We start from the raw sequence: 22,624 nt of genomic DNA, 5'->3' as shown, positions 1-22,624 counted from the left end.
ATGAACTCAAACTTAACAAACATCCCATAACAAATGAATGTAGAGAGCTTGATTTTCGGCGAACGTTTTTGTTCAAAGGTGGGAAATATGTCAAGCGTCACAAAAAATGTCTCGAGTTGGACACTACATTACTGCGATTCATTGAAACCAGTCGTTTGGAGCTGCTAGCTACAAAAAAAATTCGTTTGTTGGGGGGCAAAGTGGAAGTGGAAGCCTAAGGTAAGTTGTTTTTAGTTGAAACAGTGTCAATCACTACTTTCATGGTGTAAATTGTCATTCATTAAACCGTTTGTGTCGTCTTGCTGTATATCGAAGTCTTCGAGATATCTAAGCTTGCTAGCTGCTAACAAACGTCGTTTACTACACATTCCTCAGCAGAAATCAAGCACAAGTTAAAGTGTTAATTGTAATAATTGTGTTCAGTCGTTAACTTTTTTTTTTCAAAACGACTTGAATACTTATGCAAAAAAAAGTATGATTGTTTCACTAAAGATAGTATGGCTCATTCATCACGTCTGCCTCAATTTTACAATCAGAGGTTAATGTTATGACCAGCTGTATATGAAAAAGAGAAAAACTACCTGATATAAAATGATCTGAGCATATCCTCGTACTTTTTGTGGGTTCAAAGCAGTTGCGTTGTAGTTTTGCTCGCAGTCGCTCTAACCATCGTGCTTGTCTTTCACTCCTCACTGTCTTCCATCTGGTTTAGCATCGCTGCCGGCAACCGAAAGAATGATCTCATCTCCGTTTGAGATATTAGAGCATCCGTCGGCCGCGCACAAGTTCACCATAGCATTGGTAGCTGATTTATCAACTATTTGACCTATTTTGTAGCTCACACTGATTGTTTTCTAATTCACTCGCAATGATGCGCTGACCACCACCGCTAGAGGCGCACTTCAACGTGACGTCACACTGGAAGGGTAGGGTCTTTATAGGCCATTCAGAGCTTCCCAATGATACCAAATGTGTAGGGGTGGGGCTTTGCTACCTTTGCATCATAAAAGAAAATGGCTTCCCTCAGTGCAAGCACTTTTTATGGAAGAGGAAAAGTAAGTGTATAACACTTTTTATTGAACAGATTTAGGCTTTAAATGTTGTTAGCATGTGTTCTATAAGACTCTTAAGAACACATTAAAGTATTGTTTGAATTATTTTAACTGTAATTGAGCCTAGCATTCAAGTTTTAAATAAAATGTCCTCTGTAGTGGACACATCATAGCTTAAAAATAAAAGCTTTTTATTTTTTCAAAAATGTCTTTTGCAGTATTCCAGTTACTTTACAAAGATTGGGGAATATCAAAACAAACATGATTGGACAATTTTTTTCACCCCTGCTAGTCAGCGCAGCCTTTTTGTTTGTTGTGAAGTTGACTCACACATATCTACTGTATTTTTTCTTCCTAAAGTAAAACATTAGGGTAGCCCATCAATTTGTGTTAAGTAGCATGCTTTATAACGACTACAGTAGGTTCTCAAAAATTAAGCTCTTGTAAAAAATTAATACTGTATACTGGTTAATAATGGCCTTTTGAGTTACTCATAGATGTGCCAAATAAAGAGGGCTAAATTGTTAACTTAATGTAACCACTGTCCACTCACCATATTTAAGATGTTGGGGTAGCTGTGCTCACCGCCTCTGGAACTCATTACCACCTCAACTCAGAAACAAGACTTGTTTACACAATTTAAAGCTCAACTCAAAACACACCTGTTTCAAACTGTATACCCTACTTAAATGACATTCTGCTTTTCCACACCCCAACTCCACTTTTTTCCCCTCTCTTAATTCACTCTAAGAGTGTACGGTGTCCTTGAGTGCCAAGCAAGGCACCTTTAAATATTATTATTATTATTATTATTATTATTATTATTATTATTATTATTATTTATTATTATTATTTATTAAGTAATTAATTAATTAATTAAATAATTAATTAAATATGTTATTAATTAAGTTATGTATTTATTTATTTAATTAATTTTAATATGAGAAAAAAAATCTCGTTTATAAAATGCCAAGGTTGATTGGGACTTGGAATCGGTCATCTCAAAATGAGGTGACTCAGACTCGGACTCGTGTCCAAAAAAGTGTGATCGGGACATCCCTAAAAAAAACTTCTCATGATACATGTTTCTTACTTTACCAATTAAATATTCTATATTTTGATTAAAAATGTAATAGATTGTGTTGAATGAAAGAAAGACCTGTTTATATTTACTCAAATATTACAAAAAAAGACAATAATAGCAGCATAAATAAAGAATGCTATGGCGTACTACGCCATAGCATTCTTTATTTTAGAGTACGGTACTCTACTGAAAATGGGGAGATAAAAATCCGTAATACAGTGAATCTGCAATAAGTGAACCGCGAAGTAGCAAGGGACCACTGTATAACGACTTCAAGGCGGGGAAAGTCGTGTCTTTAGTTTCTTGTGTCACAGTTTGACATCATAAAGTTCAGCAGCGATATAAAAGCGCGATCAAAATACGTTACCGCTTTACATTAAATTGTATCAATAATGATGAATGAAAATACATTTTATACGATTATGACAAATCATAGATTTTGAAGTCATAAAAGCCATATGATGTTTGAATTGTCTGATTCCCGTCAACGCCTCTCAAGGATAATCCAGCCAATGGCGTGCGACATCCTTCTGGTGGGGGCGGGGGAGAAAAAGCCTGGCTGGGGAAAGCCAAGAGAGGAAGATTCAAGACTGACACACACGCTCACCGGCATCGCCTTCAACAAAAAGCCACCGAGAGCTCCAAATTGAGAACACGTTTACCGGTGAGAGTTTCTCCCTGCAAGACCTCCAGATGGTGAGTGCTCGGCTCGGCTCGGCCCGGCCCCCACACTGCGTCCATTAGCCTCCCGCCTTCGTACTCTTCCCTCCCTGCGACGATGCCTTTATGTTCGGCGGAGGTGAGGCGATGATGTCCGGGTCGGGGAGGGGGGAAGATGCTCGATGCAAACAGTTTATTTTGCAAAATTAAAATTTCTCTTTCCTAGCACATTTAAAACGTAAAAAAAAAAAAGAAAAGAAAAAGAAAAACACCCAATCACGCGACTAGCCCCTTGAAGTTAGCTAGTTCGCCGGTCAATTAAAAACCTACCACAAAAGGTGCCTTTTAAATCCACAGTAAATTGCGTATTTAATATTCAGTGTTTCATATTAATAAAACGAGTCGTCCTCTTCCTGTCGACACTGTTTGAGAAATGGCATTGTGTCGTCTTTCCTATGTATCAAGTGTTTTGTTGTAATACCAGTTCCACACACAATGTAAGCAGATGTGTTGTAAGAGACAGACTAGCTCGTCTTTACATTGCACAACGTCGTACACAAAACTGTCCTACACAACATACCACAACACTAGGTACACTTGGAACAGGCGCCTAGTTAAATGTTGAAGATTGATTGACAGTATGTCATATAATTATGCGGTTATTATTGTGTGTGTGCGCGTGTGCATGCGGTAATATTGGAACGCTTGTTTCCAAACAACAAATGAGTGCAGTTGCAAACCACCTCTTGTATTACAAAATATGTACCTAATATTACTATGGTTGTGACAGTTGCAGACTCTTCATTTGGTACCATTCCAACCGACTTAGTCCATCTTTTAACAACACCATCGCTATCACATCACATCAGGACTGGCCAATACTATATACAAAAAAATGCCATTGTGTCACATCATCTGAAGCAAGCACTTCAAAATCAATATTTATTGAATAAATTGGCGAAAGCGTTCAAATTATAGTAATTATGAAATGTATTATGTGCAGATGTTACAGACATGTTTTGCTAGTTGAACTTGGCTTTGACCAACCAATCAGAGGACACTAAAATGCTAACTCTTGAAATTGGATAGGTTATTAAAGAAATAGGATATTTGACTCGTTTTTGAAATTGAGTTAAATTAGGGCCAAAAGTTATGTACTTGAAAAAAAAAATAAAACTTTAAACTGAAAATTGTTGTGTTGATCTTGAATTTCGCAAAATATAAAAATGTATTCAAAATAAAAATAAGTGTGTGAAAGTGTTATTTTTTTGGTCAAAATTTATTTTGATTCGCTTCGGTCATTCTTTTGATTTGAATTAATTATTTATTTTACGAACAGAATGTTACGTGGGGGCGTGGTATCACCTGAGTGGGGCGTGGAATCATGAGTGACAGCTACACAAAAGTGTTTTGGAACCTCCCCCCAGTGATGATGCCTTCAGTAAAAGTGGGAAATAAAATAAATCTAACTCAATACTTATATTCAACAAAAATCTAAACACAAGTCAAAACCAGTCAGTGCTTTTAATGACAAGTCCATAGTTTGACCTTATCAACAAATTTCACGAAGTACACAAGGTTATTGTGTAGATTTTTGTGTCAATAAACAATTCTTGCTTGTTTACAACTGCTGTACTGTATAATATGGTTAGAGTACATAATTGGGCTGGAAAAATAGCAATCATGATTATTTGATTGAGATTGAAATTAGGAAAAAAACAATTTGCTATTGCTTCGCAAGCAAAATGGGGCATTCAGGGTACTTTCACAGCGTCAGAAACTTTGGTTTTCTTCGATTAGAACATTTTAAGGGGAAAATAATTGCAAATATTTGAATTATCATCTCCGGCGGATTAATCAGTCATGCCCTGGTCTCAATACCCACACTACACACCCTACGCTCTTCAATTAAGTGTTCACTGAATAATAGAGGTGCACGACGTGTTCGAGAACACAGGTTACAAGCGTGAGAAAATTGTAGAATTGGGACAGTGTGTGTGACGTCATCAACTTGCGCCACTGCGTTCGATTGTGTCATCAAACATTGCCACAGCGTTTTGTCGTTTTGGGAACTTTGCTGCTAAAAATGATACAAAACTGTAGTAAAGTAGTACTAAAATAAAAAGCCCTGTCAATGACAGCTATGGCTCCACGCCTGGATTTGGGAAGCATTTATTTGCTTCCCCTGCACAACTGGCAGTGCATCTTTTTAATCAGATCAAATCAATATATTTTATGTAATCCTATTGGAAAAAAAAAAATGATTTAAGCTCTCTTTTCCAAAAATGATCTGGGCAAGATGTTACCGCAAAATTAAAATGGTTTCACCAAACATACAAGAAACAGATAAAATCCGATCTCATGGGGTAAAACTTGATCTGACATCACTATGGAAAAATAAGAGTGGGGTTTCGTGATATTTTGACTTCAGCTCATGAAAAATGGGAACAAAAACAAGTGATATATTTATATTTTTGTTTGATTTAAACCTTTACAGCCTTTCCTGTGATGCTGAACAAAAAACAAGATGGGTGTGCCATATTTGAGGCATCATGTTCAAAAAGACTTTAGGCTGTAATTGCATTGTTGAGCAAAGTCTGTTAATACTTAATGTACATGTTAGGGGTGTAACAAAAACTGATTTGAACCAGAAATAGTTTTTTATTTATTTTTTTATTTCAAAGATGTGAGTGCATCAAATTGAACTGAATCGAATCATCCCACTTGGAACTATGTATATCGAGATACGTGTCTTTTATTGGAGAGATATATCTTAGAAGAAAATGGAAAATACATTCACAGTAATGACAAGTTTATTTGAATGTATAAAAAATGACAACAAAAATTATCGCATCATGTCCTCTGGAACTGAGCCGTGCCATATTGAATCAAATTGTAATCCCACAGAGTCTAATTGAATCGAGTCGTTCGACTTTCAAATACACCTCACGTATCAAATTGTATCAAATCGTCTTTCTGGAGCGATGCACACCCCAGGTATGAAATGTTTTATTTGCTTTGTAGCGCTGGGAATACTTTCAGAATACATTTTCTCTGTCACTATATCTTACACTTGGCAGAGGCAGTCACTCGTCTATGTATGGTTATTTTTTCATTTCCTGCTAGGATTAGAGTAACCTTGCTCTGAAAGATGAATTCTCGCGGTATTTGTGAGTTCACAAACTAGGAAGAATAAATCTTGTACCGAGCCCGTTGATTTCCACCGCTCTGACCAATCACAAAGCGACATTGTGTTTAGGGTGGGACATGCAACTGTAGCCAGTGCCGACGCGGGGGTAAACAAACAAAACTAACATGGACGAATTACGAATTACAATTTCCTTGTTGAATGTGCATTTTTAGCTGGTAAAGATGTTCGTGCTTGTTTTCCCCACTTTGAAGAGAACGAAGACGACATTTTCATCGGTGTCTGTATTTGGTCAAAACAAACGTGCACAAATCCGCATCGTCCAATCAGCTCGAAGTATTGTACAGAATGGCCCGCCTTTCCGAGCAAAGCACCGTAGAGCAGTCCCAGATATTGTGGAGAACTTCCTTGAGTGAATCACAATATCAATCTGGCTATTGCCAGGTTAGGATTAGAGAGCTGAGTACTCTATACAGACAATTGTGAGTCAAGACACACACGCGCACATGCACACGCGCACAGATTTGTCCAGCCTGCTGTGGGTGCCATATGTTGCCGTTCCACATTCAGAGTGCTATTCGATCGACTACATAGCTTCAGGCAAAACAAGGGGAAGGATGTTACATGACAAAAGCTACATGCTGGAGCTGCTGTCACCTTGTGAGCAAAAGTGTTGTCTCAGACAATTAAAATGGAAAACATGTTTTTGTTAAGGAGTGCCAAAAGGCAGGCAACTTGAACATACCTTTAGTCGTGTGTCTATCCAAACCCAATTAAACAAAATAAATAAATAAATAAAAAATTGAAAAAAAAAGAGAATTGCAAGCATTTTTCTTCCATATACTATGTTACTATATGACTATTTTGTTTTCGAAACGACTCAAATAGACTCAAAAAAATTAACAAAGCCTAAAAATTGCAAGCCTTCATCTATTCAAATTAAAAACTTTACAACAGGGCTGGGGAAACTCGGTTGTCAAGGGCCGGAGTCCTGCGGGTTTTGGAGGTTTCCCTCTTCTAAGTTAACACAAGCCGATTCCAATCAGCAGGATCGTTATCAGGCTTATACAGAGCTTGCTAATGAGCGGATCATATATCAGTTGTGTTGGAGAAGGGAGACATCCAAAACCTGCAGGACTCCCTCAAGGACCGAGTGTGCCCACCCCTGCTTTAGTCGCTTTGAGTGTGTTCCTGGGGGAAAAAATGTTAGTGGCCTTTACAAAGCTTTGAAAAACTCTTAAATTTGCCTTTTATGACCAATTAAATACCACATCAATCAAGTTTTAAGACATTTTAAAGTCACTTTAATCAAATGTATGAATTTTTTAGGATTTTTTTTTTTTTTTAAAGGAAATGACCTTTAAAAAAAATCTTTGCATAATATGATCTATGCACCCCCTCTCGTCTAAAACACGGTATGTATTCCTGATTAGTCTTGTGTTTGTGGAATATGAGTTAAGCAGCAAAATTCCCCAGTTTTTATCCATCTCAGTGAGCAGCCATTTTGCCACTTGCTGTGGACTTAAAAATGACACCACATTTGCTCAATGGCTCAGGTAACGACCAATTACCGTTCACCTGTGTTCTGAATTCATGCCATCATTGGTCATTTTTAGGGGTGTGAATTGCCTAGTACCTGACGATTCGATTCGTATCACGATTTACAGGTCACGATTCGATTCGATACCGATTAATCCCGATACGAATGGTCACGATTCGATACCGATTAATCCCGATACGAATTTAGTCGATTGTTGCGATTTTTTTTTCATTCATATTTAGAAAATACTAATCAGTAAGCTTGTAGAGTGTAAGATTTATATGAAAATGTATTATTTATTTATCTGAAATTTCAGTCTTATAGAGGTTGTAATCTGTTTCATGTTTGAACAGCATTCAAATAAAATATTAAGGCTTAATGTTCCGTTCATATAACATTCTTCCATGCTCAAGGTGTGAATCCTAAAAAAAAAAAAAAAAAAAAAAAAATCGATTCTGCCGATTATTGAATCGATTCGAGAATCGCGCGATGTAGTATCGCGATATATCGCCGAATCGATTTTTTTTGACACCCCTAGTCATTTTGCTGCGCAACTTATATTCCACAAACACGATACTAGTAAATCAGAATACCATTTAGAAGAGTGGGGGAACATACAACATATTAGCGTAATGAAAAGTTTTAATTTTTGTTTGGCTTCCCTTTTTTAAGGCCACTTTGATCAAATTTAAGACTTATTTTCAAACATTAAATCTGACTGCAATTTGAGATTTTTAGGTTTTCCACTACATTTTACCGGTATTTAAAATTAAGACCTAAAATATTTTTAATCAAATGTCTTAAATGCCTAATTAAAATATAAGACTAGCTGTGTCTCACAAAAAAGTCAAACATGCAGAGTTTGTTCATTGACACTCGTTTAACATTCGCATGGCTATGGACACATATTTTTTAGTAATATTTTGTTGTAATTCATAATTCTGTGACCTTACAAGATGTTCCTCTTTTGCATCTTCACGGGCTGGACATTATACTCAAGGATTCCACACCTGGGGGAGACTTGCTCTATCAGTTGTGAAATATTCCTGTTGCACGTGATAAACACGAGAAACTTTTCAGAAGCAGGTTACTGGTTTCAACAGAGTTAGTTCCATCGCTATTCTGTCCACAATTGACATTACAATGTTTTAATCAGGAGTAAAGTCGGTTTGCATAGCTATTATCTTCCGTATAAAAATAACATCCAACGTCAACAGAGCTGCACGCTTGGCTGAAGTTCTATCTGAACTTTGGCAGGCTCCCCAGACAGGAAGCCACTTCTGCAAAAATGCCGCATCACTCTTCTGGGGACATGCAGGAGGTGTAAAATAGTAAAGAGGAAGAAGGGAAGATGTGATTATACACTACTAAGACTGCTAAAATTTCAATTAGAACATTAGAAATTTCACTTTTTTTTTTTATATGTGTTTTAGAATCATAGCAGTGCTTCAACCGTCTATGACAGACTCTTGATGCATGTCAAGATGCTAATTATCTCGGTTGCTAATGCTAATATGAAATCCACGAGCTAGCAAAATGACTTAAAAACAAACAAACAGCTTGTACAGCTTGTTTGCAATGGGGAAAAGGCCCAGTGAGCCGACACAAGAGCCTATGACCAAAAAAGAAAACTGTGCATTCGCAGGAGACTATTAACAATTCTGAGCTAACGTCACAAGTCAAAATGGCGGTCAATTTGGTGCAAGGAAGCTCTGCTAATTGAAAAGCATTGCCCGTCTTGACTAAAACATCCTGAAGAGTGACGCTGTTCCACTCCAGACCTGTAGGTAGCAGTGATGTGCATTCTACAGTATCTGCCAGACTGCAATGAAAGTGCTCCTTGTTCTGCTTAGACAAAAAGCAGCTTTATTTCTATTCAGTCTCTCCTCAATGGCGTCCACCAGCGGCTGCTTTGTGGTTCCTAATTTATTGGCTGAGTGAGCACCGTAGCCGAGACTGGAGCTGAGGAAGAGGCATGTCGTAACAACTTCCTGCCATGCTTCCGCGCCTTGCATGTACATATAAGGAAACACAAGATGGCATGCTGGCTACTACCAAGTAAGGCAGGTTTCCATCAGGCTACTCAGGCTATATGTTAGCGTTCCAACTGCTAGTATGTGTACAATACTCATCGATTGGTTCTTAAAAATCCAAGTAGATAATGTGCTGTTCTTGCTACACAATATAGCAAGTTTGCATTTGATCACTTCTCATTAGAAATAGTGCCTGGTTATAGGGCAATCCTAAATCCATCGACCCTAGCACTTCCACTTGTTAACATATTGCTATCAAAATGGAGGCATTATTCCAAAACTGTCTTATGTTCCAGCTCTACTTGTCTCTTTTCTTCACCCTTCTATGGTCACACTAATTTACATGTTTTTGTTTTTGTTTTTTTTGTACATAGTCTGCTGTGGACTTTTTCTCCCATTCCCAAACACAGGTGTCTGCTCTTCCTACCGCCTGCTTTTCCACGTGGAACTCTGCATGAAAGTGCCTCTTGTTAATCTATTCGGTGTAGTCATAACTGTTGGCGCCGCAGTAGCATGTAGCAGAACCCGTCTGCAGAAACAAATTACGGGGTTGGGGGGGCTTCAACCTAAATCTAACGTTTTTTAGGCTGAACAATGGCATTGTGACAACAGCAAAAGTGCTCAGAAATATTTTCTGTCACGTAACTCATGCACTCCCATGCCATTTTCACAGAAGCAATCCCCTTCACTCCCAGTTGTTTTACTGGATTTTGACTGATATTGCAAGGCCCACAGAATATTGTGTTCTATTGTTATAAAAACATGAAACCTACCAAAAGTAAGATTAAAGTCTCTTCTTTCATCAGGAAAAAAAAAAATATTTTAGTGATGCACGATATGAAAAATTTTAACCGATACCGATAACCGATAAATTCCTGCTTTGTATGGTCGATACCGATAACCGATACGTTTGTTTTTTTATATTTAATATAGCCTTCATATAATCTGCAATTTCTTCATCCAGGAATTGAAAAACTGATATTTTTTTAGTAGCTCTGATTATGACAGCAAACAAATGTGTCTCTTTCAAATGTGTATTTTCTATAGGAAATGGCTAACAGATAATTACACAAAATAATAAGTTAGTTTTTAAATTAATACAGAACTACAACTGGTTTATCTGGGAAAACAAAAAATTCATGTATATATGCATTATGCAATAGGAATGCATTTATTCAATCCTAAGTGCAATAGTGCATGAGGATGAGGTCGGTGAACGTTTGGTAAAATTATATACATTGACATTTGTCAACCTTAAAGGCCCAGTATGCCGGCTTCACTCAGGAAAATGCACCTTTTAAATACAGGATGTACACACTTTAACTTTCTCTCAGTCTTCACATCTGGGTTTATGTTAATCTTTGTTGTTGATTTTGTCCTAAACCCCCACTCCCCCAGTCTTTGGAAAGACAGTGTTTACACCCCTCCAGCCAATCGCAGAGCGGGAGGGTGCGTGTCGCAAACGGGGCCGGGCGAACGTGTCAGCTGCGTGACGTCACTCCCGCGGCAATTTGAAAGCACGCACGCATTATTATTTTTTTCTCACTCACTAACTCACTCACTCACTCACTCACTCACAGAAGATTACGAGTGTAAATGAGTGAGTGAAGAAAAAAAATAAATCCGTGTGTGCTTTCAAATTGCCGCGGGAGTGACGTCACGCAGCCGACACGTTCGCCCGGCCCAGTTTGCGACACACCATCCCCCCGCTCTGTGATTGGCTGGAGGGGTGTAAAGACTGTCTTTCCACAGAAACGTCCCGCTGTTTACAAAACAAACACAAAATGACAAAATACAAGCTGGGGGGGTAGGGGTTTAGAACGAAATCACCCCCACATGTGAAGAAAAGCCCAGATCTGTAAATTGAGAAGTAATTTGTTCGTTTAAATCCTGTATTTAAAAAGTGCATTTTCCTGAGTGAAACTGGCAGACTGCGCCTTTAATTTAAAAAAATTGAAATCAAGTAAATAGACAAAATTGGTATTGCAGCAACCATTGTGGGTGCGTGGGTGGTTATGTTGTTTCCCGTGGTCCCATGAGGGAGAAACACAGACTGGAAAATAATTAATTAATAACTAAATAAATAAAGAGGAAGCAAGCTGCTTACATTTGCATGTTGTGTTGTGGCTTGGTTACAGCCGACAGTATCTGGCATTAAATAGTTAGTTCAGTGCTTGGCTTGGCTTTAAAAGTTAAACATAAAATAACATATGATACGCATCCTTGAAAACCCCTACCCCGAACTGCGGTGAGACTTAACGTGTAGTGTTAGTCCATTCTTGTCAATCAATCAGAGGATGCAACTATGGCTCCAAATGTGCTATTAACTTGTAAAAAAACGGGTCAGCTACAAAAACTAAAAAAAAAAATGGCTGCTTGTCTAACGCTATGAAAGCCATAACTTTGGCGTTAATGGCTTTAGATTTGCTGCTGCTGTCTTGCTGGCTTCTTAATTTAGCGCCGTTAGCCTAGCAACATTAGCTGCTACAGCTGTGCCTCATTCAAGTTCGTTCAAAACGGCTCCACTCCACTTTTTCTCCTCTGTGCTTGCCAAAAGTCATCTGGATGGTAATTGTCATTCCGCCATTAGATTTGTTGGTGCTGGCTTGTTAGCTTAGCGCCGTTAGCCTCGCAACATTAGCTGCTGCAGCTGTGCCTCATTCAAGTTCGTTCAAAACGGCTCCACTCCACTTTTTCTCCTCTGTGCTTGCCAAAAGTCATCTGGATGGTAATTGTCATTCCGCCATTAGATTTGTTGGTGCTGGCTTGTTAGCTTAGCGCCGTTAGCCTCGCAACATTAGCTGCTCCCTCTGTGCCTCCTTCAAGTTCATTCAAAACGGCTCTGCCATGATGAAGTATTTTCAGGTGAGCAAAAGCCTTCTTTCCCCCTCTTCGAATCCTTGCTGAAAATGTTTTGATCTTCTGCCATGGAGAAGAAAAAACACCACACTGGTGAGGAGGACATGTTGATTGCTACGTGCTAGTCTAGACAGTAGTGTGAGGCGGACCAAGCTTCGGGTAAGCCGTTTTTTTTTTTTTTTTTTTTTTTTTTGAGATGCCGGTCTACAAGAGCGAGAGGCGTGATAGACGATGTAATCTGCGCGACCTGGACTGTACAAGATGTAAGCAGCGCGACTTGGTGTATTGTAGGGTCCTCACGTTGCAAACAGTGTACAGACTTTAATAGATGTATCGGACCTTCGTATCGGCTCAAATGTACATATCGGGCCGATCAAAAATGACGTCATATTTTCCCATATCGGCCGATATTGTATCGGTCCGATAAATATCGTGCATCCCTAGTATATTTCTAAAAAAGAAAAAAAAGAACTCAACTCAATTTGTACTGCAACGTGACTGTGTGGGTCCGTACCGCATTACTATGTATTAGGGATGTAACGATAAGGCCATATTAAAAGTGCCACAATATCGTGGTCGTCATGTTCACAATATTTAAAAGGAACACATCTGTTAAAAAAAAAGTCATGTTGATTTCTATTTGTGCAGTTCTAGCACCCTCTAGTGGCTAGTTTATTAGTGCAATTTAATTTTCATTAGGGATGTGTCTTCTATGTTTTAACATTATGCTAATTGTCAGCTGAAGTGGGACCTAATTTGCTTGTGAAGCGATCAATACGTGCTTGCATTAACAAGTGCCTCACTATTGTTATTAGAGATTGTAGGTGGTTTATATGCATTCATGTTATGTACAAAAGCACAGTATTGTGCTTTTTTTAGTATGAGCTCTTTTTTTTTTTTTTTTTTTTTACAATATTGTGTAGTGATGCACGATATGAAAAATTTCAACCGATACCGATAACCGATAATTTCCTGCTTTGTATGGTCGATACCGATAACCAGGTCATCTCCGGGTGGGACGCCAACCCGCGCCGCCAGCCCCGAGGCGAGGGCAAGCGATGTCTCGCCAGTTCCCATTTACACTCCTTTAAACAACACATTTTCTTTTTATGGCGCTTTTTCGGCTGAAAACCAGGATTGACTCGGAAGCTACGTTTAATCTCGAGAGGTTTTGGGAGACTTCCCGTCACATTCTTGAATGAACTCGGCTCCTGTGGGGTGTGTGATTGTGCAGTGTGGCTGCACACCACACACGGTACGTTCAAAACTGTAACTCGTGATTTTTTTCTCTTCACGTGTCTGTCAAAGATTGGAAATCGCCCGACAATTTTTACGTAACAATTTTCGAGTGGGCGTAAGCTCTATGAGCTTTTTTATCTGCCATTTAAGTAGAAGCACCTGTGGCTAAAGCCAATCTGTGGCAGTATTTTTATTTTCTGGACCTGGATTCTCCAACCCTGCTAATAGGTTATTTGAATTTGGCTCTGCAAAGTGTGCAAATCACTTTAGAGTTCTCCAACAAGCACCAAGCAAGTAAATCAGAAAGTAAAATTACCTTTAGTCCATGTTTATTCATGTTCCTGCCAGTGACTCTTCAAAGTTTGGCTGCACACTGAGGGGCATATTCACTAAGAATGCGCTGCGTCCAGTAATAGCGCGAAATATTGCACCACAATTGCACCTGCAGTCTGCGCCCAGTTACCCACCCATTCACTAAGGATATTGCTCTAATCATATACCGGCGCAAACACACCCACAAAACTGACAGCTTGGAGCAAATTTGCACCTGATTTACCACACATGGCAACGGATTTGCGCCAAGAACATGCTTGTTATAGTAACAGTTGCGAGAAAGATGACATCAGAAAGCGAGGTTGGACTGAGTGAGCGTTTATAGGGCCATTAAACTACAGAGCAGAGAGAACGATGACCTCATTCATTCATTCATAAAATACAAATTATTGGTGCGATCGTTGTTTTTTTAAAAATATTTTCAGAGGTTGGCGTGGGCGTACAGTATGCATCTGGCACGTAAGCATGATCGTAAAATGCCTCCCCACCATTGCTGATCAGCCCGGGTTACGTTATGTGTCCTAAAACAAACTTAGAAAGATTTCCCCCTCCCTCTCTTTTTCTCTCTCTCTCTCTCCTCTCTGCGTGATCTGCCCTGGAAGTTGTCCAGCAAATGGCACGCACTGCTGTCATGATCGAGGTTGGAGCAATTAATACATGCTTTCCAAAAACGTTATTTGCAAATGCGGTGTTGCTACTTGCGCTGGCGTTAGTGAATTAGTCGCTGCATATCATATCAGTCTCATTTGCATTGGGGTGGGCATGTTTTGCGTCAAATCTATGCAAATTACTTAATTTACATAGACGCAAATAACGCCAGCGCACCGTGACGCATTCTGTTCGGCAGACCACTTAGTGACGATTTCCCCATCTGCGCGTGTTTAGTGAATTAGGTGCTCCCAGATTGCTCCATTTTTGCCGGTTAGCGCGGTGCAAAGTTGACGCAACCCTTTAGTGAATAGGCCCCTGAGTTAACTGAGTTAGAAAAAAAATCACGCTTTGATGAATTTAAATTAATCTCCAGAGTTAACGTTTTAATTTTAACAGCGTTGCAATTTTGTCATCCTGGATCGGAATTTGGCGTTTGGCGGCTCCCATTACAGCGGCATGATGTGCTCATTGCTCGGTCATTGGGCCGGCGGGCGAACGCGCACCGGGACTACTCGCTAACCCGGAAGTATATTTGTTTGATGCGTCTCCGGAGCGCGTCTCCCCCCGCCCCACTCCTCCCGATCCCGATTGTCATTGGTTAGCTTTCGCTGTCAATCAAAGCCAAACTTGAAAGGAGGTATGTGGTTGGCTGGCACGCCATGCTTTACTTGAAACAGAAGCCGCAAGTTTACGTGACTGATAGGAAGAATAGTTGGTTGGCGAGGCATCTTAAAAACAGCTAGGGCGGGCATGGCTGACTGCCAGGGCGGGCACGGACCCCCAAGGCCCGCCCATTCCGACGGGTCCATCATGTAGCATGCGTGCCTCTGTTACTATTTGCCAGCATTGACCCCCTCTGGCTTTACCTTTGGCTTAAGCTTCCCTAAAGTGCAGTGGCGTAACACATAATAATTCATTAGCTGCAGTTGTACACTAGATGAAGGGTGTCACTTGCCAATCGAGTAAAATCTATTTGACCTGTCGCACAACCTATCAAAGCCAACATTCGTCCCTTGTGGTTGTTCTGCATGAAAGATACTGACATAGAACCATTAAGATAAGAATGCCAGCAGATTAGTGGACCATATTATTCAAACTCACGAGTACAGAGAAAATATGGTTTGAACTCATTTGCTCCCAAAAACGTTCATTAAAATAGCATGTTTTTAAATATTGCCGTGGTCCTCCCCCCCAAAAAAGCTTTGATGCAGCCTCTGACCTGAAAACGCTTAAAGCGATGGTTATTACAAAACATAGCCAACAGGTGGAAGCAGAGTATAAGAGATCAACCAGGGGCATGTTGCAATAAAAAGCTCTTTTTTTTAACAGATTTTTGAATAATGATGAAACGGCAAATAATGCTGCAAAACGGAAACGGATTGAAATATACTTCTTTTTTTTTTTCCTGATGAAAGAAGACACTAATCTTCCTTTTGGTAGATTCCATATTTTTATAGCAATAGAGCACAATATTCTGTGGGCCTTGCAAAATCAGTCAAAATTCCGTAAAACAGCCGGGAGCAAAGGGGGTTGCTTCAGTGAAAATGGCTGAGAGTTAATGGTGATTTTTGGTAGGGGGCGTACTATCCACAGGTGCGTATTAAACAGGATTTTGCGGTACTCTCTTCGCTCACACTAACAAAATAAGAGAACCACTGCCGCCTACAGTTGTGCAAGGCTCGAAATAAATGGTTTTGCATTGCAGTTTGTGGGTCAAAATTTGGATTTTGCGTCTCATTAGCACACTGGCAGCCATGCCTCCGTCAGTCAGCTGTGGCTACATAATTATGCAGTTTATCGTCACAAGTGTGAATGTGTGAGTGCATGAATTTGTGAAGTGTCCAGAAAAGTTGTACATAAATCTGATGCATTATTACCAAGTATCAGCACGTGGTATTAGCGAGTACTCAAATTTAAATACTAAAAAGGGGTATTTGTGCATCCCAAGTTACGTCCACTCGATTGTACATGGCTGTGGCAGTGTCGACTAGGGCTGTGCGATACAGTATATCGAAAAAATATTAATATTGCGATATTGGCCCATGCAATATGCATATTGCAAAAACATGTAATAAGTTTTTTTTTATGTGGAATTGTTTGTTTTTATCTGAATTTAACCAGTCAGATGCAAACTTGGATGTTGAACATTACCTAGGGTAATTCGTAAATTAATTAAGAATACATTGAGCTTGCTTATTTTGCTGCATGAAAAAAAAATGTAGTTCTTTCATGAATGAAAATTTCTGTAAAATTACATGTTAAATTTCACAATAATATCTATCGCTGTATTCAACAACTATATTGCATGTTTTTTTTTTCTTTTCTTAAATATCGTGTAGCCCTATTGTCAATTGTGCATGGCTGCGTTAATGTTCAGTTGAGGCCAGTGGCTTGGTGTCTAATGTTCCCCTGTTGGAGTCACTTGACTGCTCAGACTATAGTAGATCCTCTCCCATGGGTGAAGAGGCAGATGGAGACAGGAGGGCGATGACTGGGGTTTAGTGGAGTTAACATTCGGGTAAAAATAATAAGGGCACCATGAGAACATATTTGTGCTTAAACTGTCATTTGTATTCTTTCTCAGGATACCAGAAACACTGAGGAGAAACCAGTCCAGCGATCCAAGGTAAACAAGTGTGTTTGTGTGTGTGTGTCCTTTTTTGTGCAAAGTCACAAACGTGACTCTGGGGTGAGGTTGGGATCAATCTATTCAATGTTCCATTGGTGCTCAGAGCCAAGGAAGGCAGTGTGGACTCAATGAGCTTGCGTAATAAAACCAATTTAATCAGACAAGATAAGGCCTGCGGTTATTTACTCTTGTCACACTTTGGTGCTCCTCTGCATCAGATAATCATGTCCTTGTCTTTACTTTGTGAAGCAGCATGCGGCTCCAGGGTGTTTCCTGGCTCAAATTGAGGTAGTGGTGGTATCACCCTGACTATGATGGATGACTACCGATACCAAATATCGATGCCAATACCAGTCTTATTTTAAGGTAATGGTACTCACAGCGGTGACAATACCATTATGGGCTGCCCTCCTGCAGCCATTTTACGATCAAGGATTAGAAATTTGAAATTATATTAATACAAAGGTGTCGTTAATTTTTTGCCATTTTTCTTAACTGCAGTCATTAAAAATTAATCCACTCGTGCATATTAAATTGTAAATATAGTTCAGTGTTTTTGTAAAACACTTATGTTTATTGTATCTACTGTGTTTTTTTTATGACTTTGGCGATGGGTGGAATGTGCCACCTTTGCCTCGCAACCAGGAAATGGGCGTGTGCAACGGTTTCTTCTTCGGTACATTAAAGTTTTTTAAAAAAAAGAAAAGAAAAGAAAGCTGTTTCTTCTTTAGTTGTTGCTTCAGGTCTTTCCGGTGCACTGCTGTTGATGTAGTGCCTCCATAATGGCACAACACTGCAACTGCAGTTAAAATGCGTTCCTGCCGAGCTCAATCAACACAGCTGGAGAGCACTGTGTTGAGCGATATCAGCGGCTCAGGATGGAGGTGGGGCGCAAATTAGGTGGAGGTGGCCGCCTCTGAATTTTGTACACAGGTAAAACCCCTGCGGAACAGATGCGCAGAATGCAGTAGACAAAGTGTTGTCAAACATGGCATCGCAGCCAGTATCTCACTTAACTCATACCGAAAGTATTGGAACGGCAAGGTCAATTCCAGTTTTTGTTGTATACTGAAGACATTTGGATAATCAGGTCAAAAGATGACTATAAAACAAAAGTTGAGAATTTCAGCCTTTTCCCGTTAGATTTCTGCGGAAGTTAAGCTGATGGATATTGCAAATTGGAAAGGTGAATGGAAATGAATCATTGAGCATAATTAGAAACAGTTTTGTTTTGTCATAAACATACATACATGCACAATAATACAATTAAAAAGCATGCAACAGGTTTAATTTTAGCAGGACTCAAATACTTTATTAATTAATGAAGAAAATTATCCAAAAACAGACAAAGAAAACCTGAAGTCCTCTGCCTCAAAAAAGTCCCATTGGACACACAAGTTAAAAAAAAAAAAAAAAAAAAAAAAAAAAATCATCTTCCCTCAAGCTTCTTAAATCAAGACTATGCATTTTTTGTCAAAGCCTTTCAGGCAAAGGGTTTGACATATTAATTGTACTTGTGTGAAATCTGTTTTAGTTGAATCATGCTAAAATATATTTTCCACAACTAAATTTAAGTTGCCTAAAAACATTGATTGAACCTTCAATTATGTAAATTCCTCATTCCAATACATTATTTCCCATAGAAAGTTTCCAGCTTTGAAAATTCCCTGGATTTTTGCAACCCTATTTACAAACATGAAATTGTTTGGATTTATTTGCAACACAGCATACAAGACTAATCTTTGCATTGAGACGCATGTTCCTTCAGCAAGACTTTTCAATGTATAAATAAGTGGAATGTCTTTCATGTAGATGTCACTCCGGTGCGTAACGTTCTGTGTGGTCAGTCCTTTAGCTTCAAGGGGCAGAAGGAGCTGTGCTCGTCCTGCGAGAAGACGGTCTATCCAATGGAGCGGCTGGTGGCCGACAACCGGATCTTCCACTCCTCGTGCTTCTGCTGCAAGCACTGCAACACCAGACTCAGGTGACCATATGCCTCATTGGCATAGTGCAGCCCCTTTTAATTAGTTTTTTATTCAAAAACCAAAACAAAACTGTTTTTTGCTTGTATCCCTCTTACAAGATTTAGCTACCCATACATTTCAATTTGTTAAAACACACCTTTTGAACATGAAATTGAATTTAAACAAGCATAAAATGTATACAGCATGCTGGACAGTATTTGTAGGTGCTGTGTGCTGCAAATACTCCTCGCCGGCAAGATTTCCTCATGTATATTAAAAAACAACAGCTTTTTAATAATAAAAATAGCACTCCATAGTATTATGCTCCGTAGAAACATACAGTAATAAGATAATTAAATAAAATGTAGTGTGTGCTGTGTTTGAGCATGCATGCCTTGGCTAGTATGTGACATACATAATAATGCATGTAGGTTTCATGATGAAACATGGAGACTATTGCAATTATCTGGAGTCATATATGTGTTTTTTCACAGAGCAGAAAGAATGTATGTCTTTGAGTGTTGTTATAAACGCTGTCTGTATGTGCTGTTGCATTCAAATAACAGTTTGTAACTACTGTGATACCGATGCTAGTTTTCTTTTGGTTAGATACTGTAACGGCACACAATATGTAATTTTAATATCAAATCTTTGTTTAGTTTTTACAGTTAACTTCAACTGGGCCTGGCAATAAACAGCTTAAAATTAGCACACTGAGCCTATTTTTTTTTTTTTTTTTAAAAGTCTTCTCTATTTGACGAACTGCACTTGGCATTCTAATCAACATCATCTGCTTCTTCTCAGTGCTCACTTTCTTAAGACCCATCATGAGTAAAAAGCTCAGTCCTAAATCATACTTTTTGCTCACAAAGCAAAGCATCGATAGTGCGACTGCATACGGCAAGGTACTACTGTAGATGTTCTCCACAAAAAATTCTGCAATTTTATGGGGATGCAGTAGGTGAAGTGGGATATTGTGTATAGCGTTGCAAAACTATATTCCTTTTTCCATGCGACTAGTTGTGATTGGTCTTCTTCCACCCGCAGCTTGGGAACCTTTGCCGCCCTGCAAGGTGAATTCTACTGCAAGCCTCACTTCAAGCAGCTGTTCACGAGCAAAGGCAATTATGACGAAGGCTTTGGACGCAAGCAGCACAAAGAACGCTGGGCCGCCAAGGACACAGAAAACATAACCAAGACGGCCTGAAAACAAAAAAATGGTGACATCATTGCCCCCTAGCGTTTTACACCCCCCCCCCCCCAACTGGCCATAACTCACACCACTGTTTTGTTCTTCTTTAGTTTATTCCCAGCTAGTTGATTGTGACCAAAAGCCTTCTCGGCTATGGCGAGAAGGGAAATGTTACCATGCTGTAATACTTTTATTTTTTTTTAGTTCTTGTTGTTGTTGTTGTTGTTGTTGTTGTTGTTATGCAGAGGTGGGCATCCTCGTTGACTGCAATTGATGATTGATGAAATTGCCCACCTTTTGGCCACCTTTTCAGCGAATGCACAGACAAAAAATACACGGACTGAGCACCAAGTGAAGCAGGATTACTTCTGTCGATCGCAGTGAGTACGCACGATCCTTCTCAATCTGTGTATTTTTGTGAGGCTTCACATGATCAAGCATTTGCTGAAAGTGCTCAAGCACACGCCAAAAGGTGGGCACTTCATCAATCATCAATTCCAGTCAATGATGATGGCCACATCTGTTGTCATGAATAATTTGCACCCATTTAATCACGTCAGTAGGCACACAATTTTACACACACACTCAGGTCAACTATCCCAGGCTCTTTATTGGCAGTGTCACCCAAGGATTTTATACAAAAATGTTACAATAACAAACTGCAGCGGTCCCGAGCGCCTGACGGGGTACCAAACAGGGTACTGTAAAGTTACCTCGCGCCTTTTTTTTTTTTTTTGCGTTACATTCTCGTTTTTTGTCGTGTCAACCGTCTTAATTGCATGTGGTTGGTACGAGTGGGTCCTAACGGCCTTAATTTAACCACTGTATTGGCCTTTAATGCCGTAATGATCTGTTTTTGTTTCCAAGCAATTGGATTGCTTGTTTTGTAAATGTACCTGTACATAGCGCTGTGGTTTTTGTGACCTGTGAATACTACTCACTCTCCACCAATCGCCCGGAGTCACCAAACTATTCCACACGTTTGTGCCATCTGTCATTTGAATCATTCCAATCATGTGAAATGACCCTCCCCAAACCCAGTGTTTTGCCAACTTTTAAAAATCATCATACGGCACACCATCTAAATTTTGCAAAATGCAAGGTGGCCGTGTAAGAGCATTTAATTTCTGCACGTCACTATACGTGGCTGGCATAGATGATCAAAGATTCTGCCTAACCCGTTGGCACTTGGACCTATTTCTTCATGAAGTGGTGCCCCTCTCCGTAAAACAAGTAGTGCATGCTGCATGTGTGACAGCCGGTGCAGAGCTCCCCCTGCTGATGACAAGCTGGCTCGTCTGTGAGGAAGAGTAGTTAATCATATGTTGTTTTTTTTGTTTAGTTTAAAAAAAAAAAATTTTTTATGCCTTTTTAGTCAAAGTTGCCTCCATCTGCGGTCTCCATTTTTGATTGACCGACAATTAAGCAGGATTTTAATGTATTGTGTTGTATGAAAATTACAAAGAAAACTAATTTTAGGGACTTGACTGACACTTGAATGACTTGGTTGATTTTGTTACTGTGAATCGAGCTTGCTGCAACCAGTAAAACAGATATTTGCATTTTTTTATTTTTTATTTCAAGCGAAGCCTTAGAACTAACTATGACTTCATGTCCTTATCATGCCTTTTCCAAAAGCAAACTACTCATTCCACATTGCCGCTCAACCAGCAGCCCCACTCACACCTCCACAAAATAATGTATAATACTTTTAACTCTGCTGTTAGTGTGTATGTGCGTGTGTTTGTGAGTGTGAGATGACTTTTTAATCCTTGAATGCTTTAAAATCAAAATTATTGTACTGTATGTGGAAAATGCTGTCCTTTGTTTTGTCTGTTGGTTGTCACTCGCCAAGGTACAACATCTGTGAACATCACTCTGGTCAGATGATTGATGGCATTTAAAAAAAAAAAAAAAGAAGTTAAATCTCTGTTCTCATGGCATTTGAATCTTTTGAAATGTATGCCTCGTTTTGACGATGTGATTTATTTTTTATTTTTTAAACGTATCACACACTTGACCCATGGTTTGAGGTGGCCTTATAAGCAAAAGAACGCCCGGACTGCACTTTGCAGTCTTCTTACTCTTCCTTTATTGGGTTGCCCACACGTTTTTGTAATTAAATATGATGCACCCCTCATTCTACGCCTCAATATTTTGATCATCATGTTTTTTTGGGTTTTTTCGTTTGTTTTTTTTCATACTTTTGGAGAAAAAAATAAACAAAATGGTGATGTTGA

General features: G+C 39.3%; 1 protein-coding gene across 2 annotated transcripts; it reads left to right on the top strand.

Annotated features, from left to right (window-relative positions):
• Positions 1 to 22,624, top strand: limd2 (LIM domain containing 2). 2 transcript variants are annotated; one of them, XM_077542136.1, is made up of 5 exons: positions 1 to 219; positions 2,636 to 2,832; positions 17,184 to 17,225; positions 19,076 to 19,212; positions 20,240 to 22,624. In XM_077542136.1, exons 2-5 carry the CDS (start codon positions 2,830 to 2,832, stop codon positions 20,397 to 20,399), a joined length of 342 nt encoding a protein of 113 aa, XP_077398262.1. In that variant the 5' UTR covers positions 1 to 219; positions 2,636 to 2,829; the 3' UTR covers positions 20,400 to 22,624. The 2 variants fall into 2 exon arrangements, with proteins under 2 accessions (XP_077398262.1, XP_077398253.1); XM_077542127.1 differs by lacking the exon at positions 1 to 219 and adding an exon at positions 983 to 1,055.

This window comes from Festucalex cinctus, chromosome 1, assembly GCF_051991245.1.
Source record: "Festucalex cinctus isolate MCC-2025b chromosome 1, RoL_Fcin_1.0, whole genome shotgun sequence".
Classification (NCBI taxonomy): Eukaryota; Metazoa; Chordata; class Actinopteri; order Syngnathiformes; family Syngnathidae; genus Festucalex; species Festucalex cinctus.
Note: the sequence above shows the minus strand (reverse complement) of the source record. Positions and strands in the feature narration are given on the sequence as shown.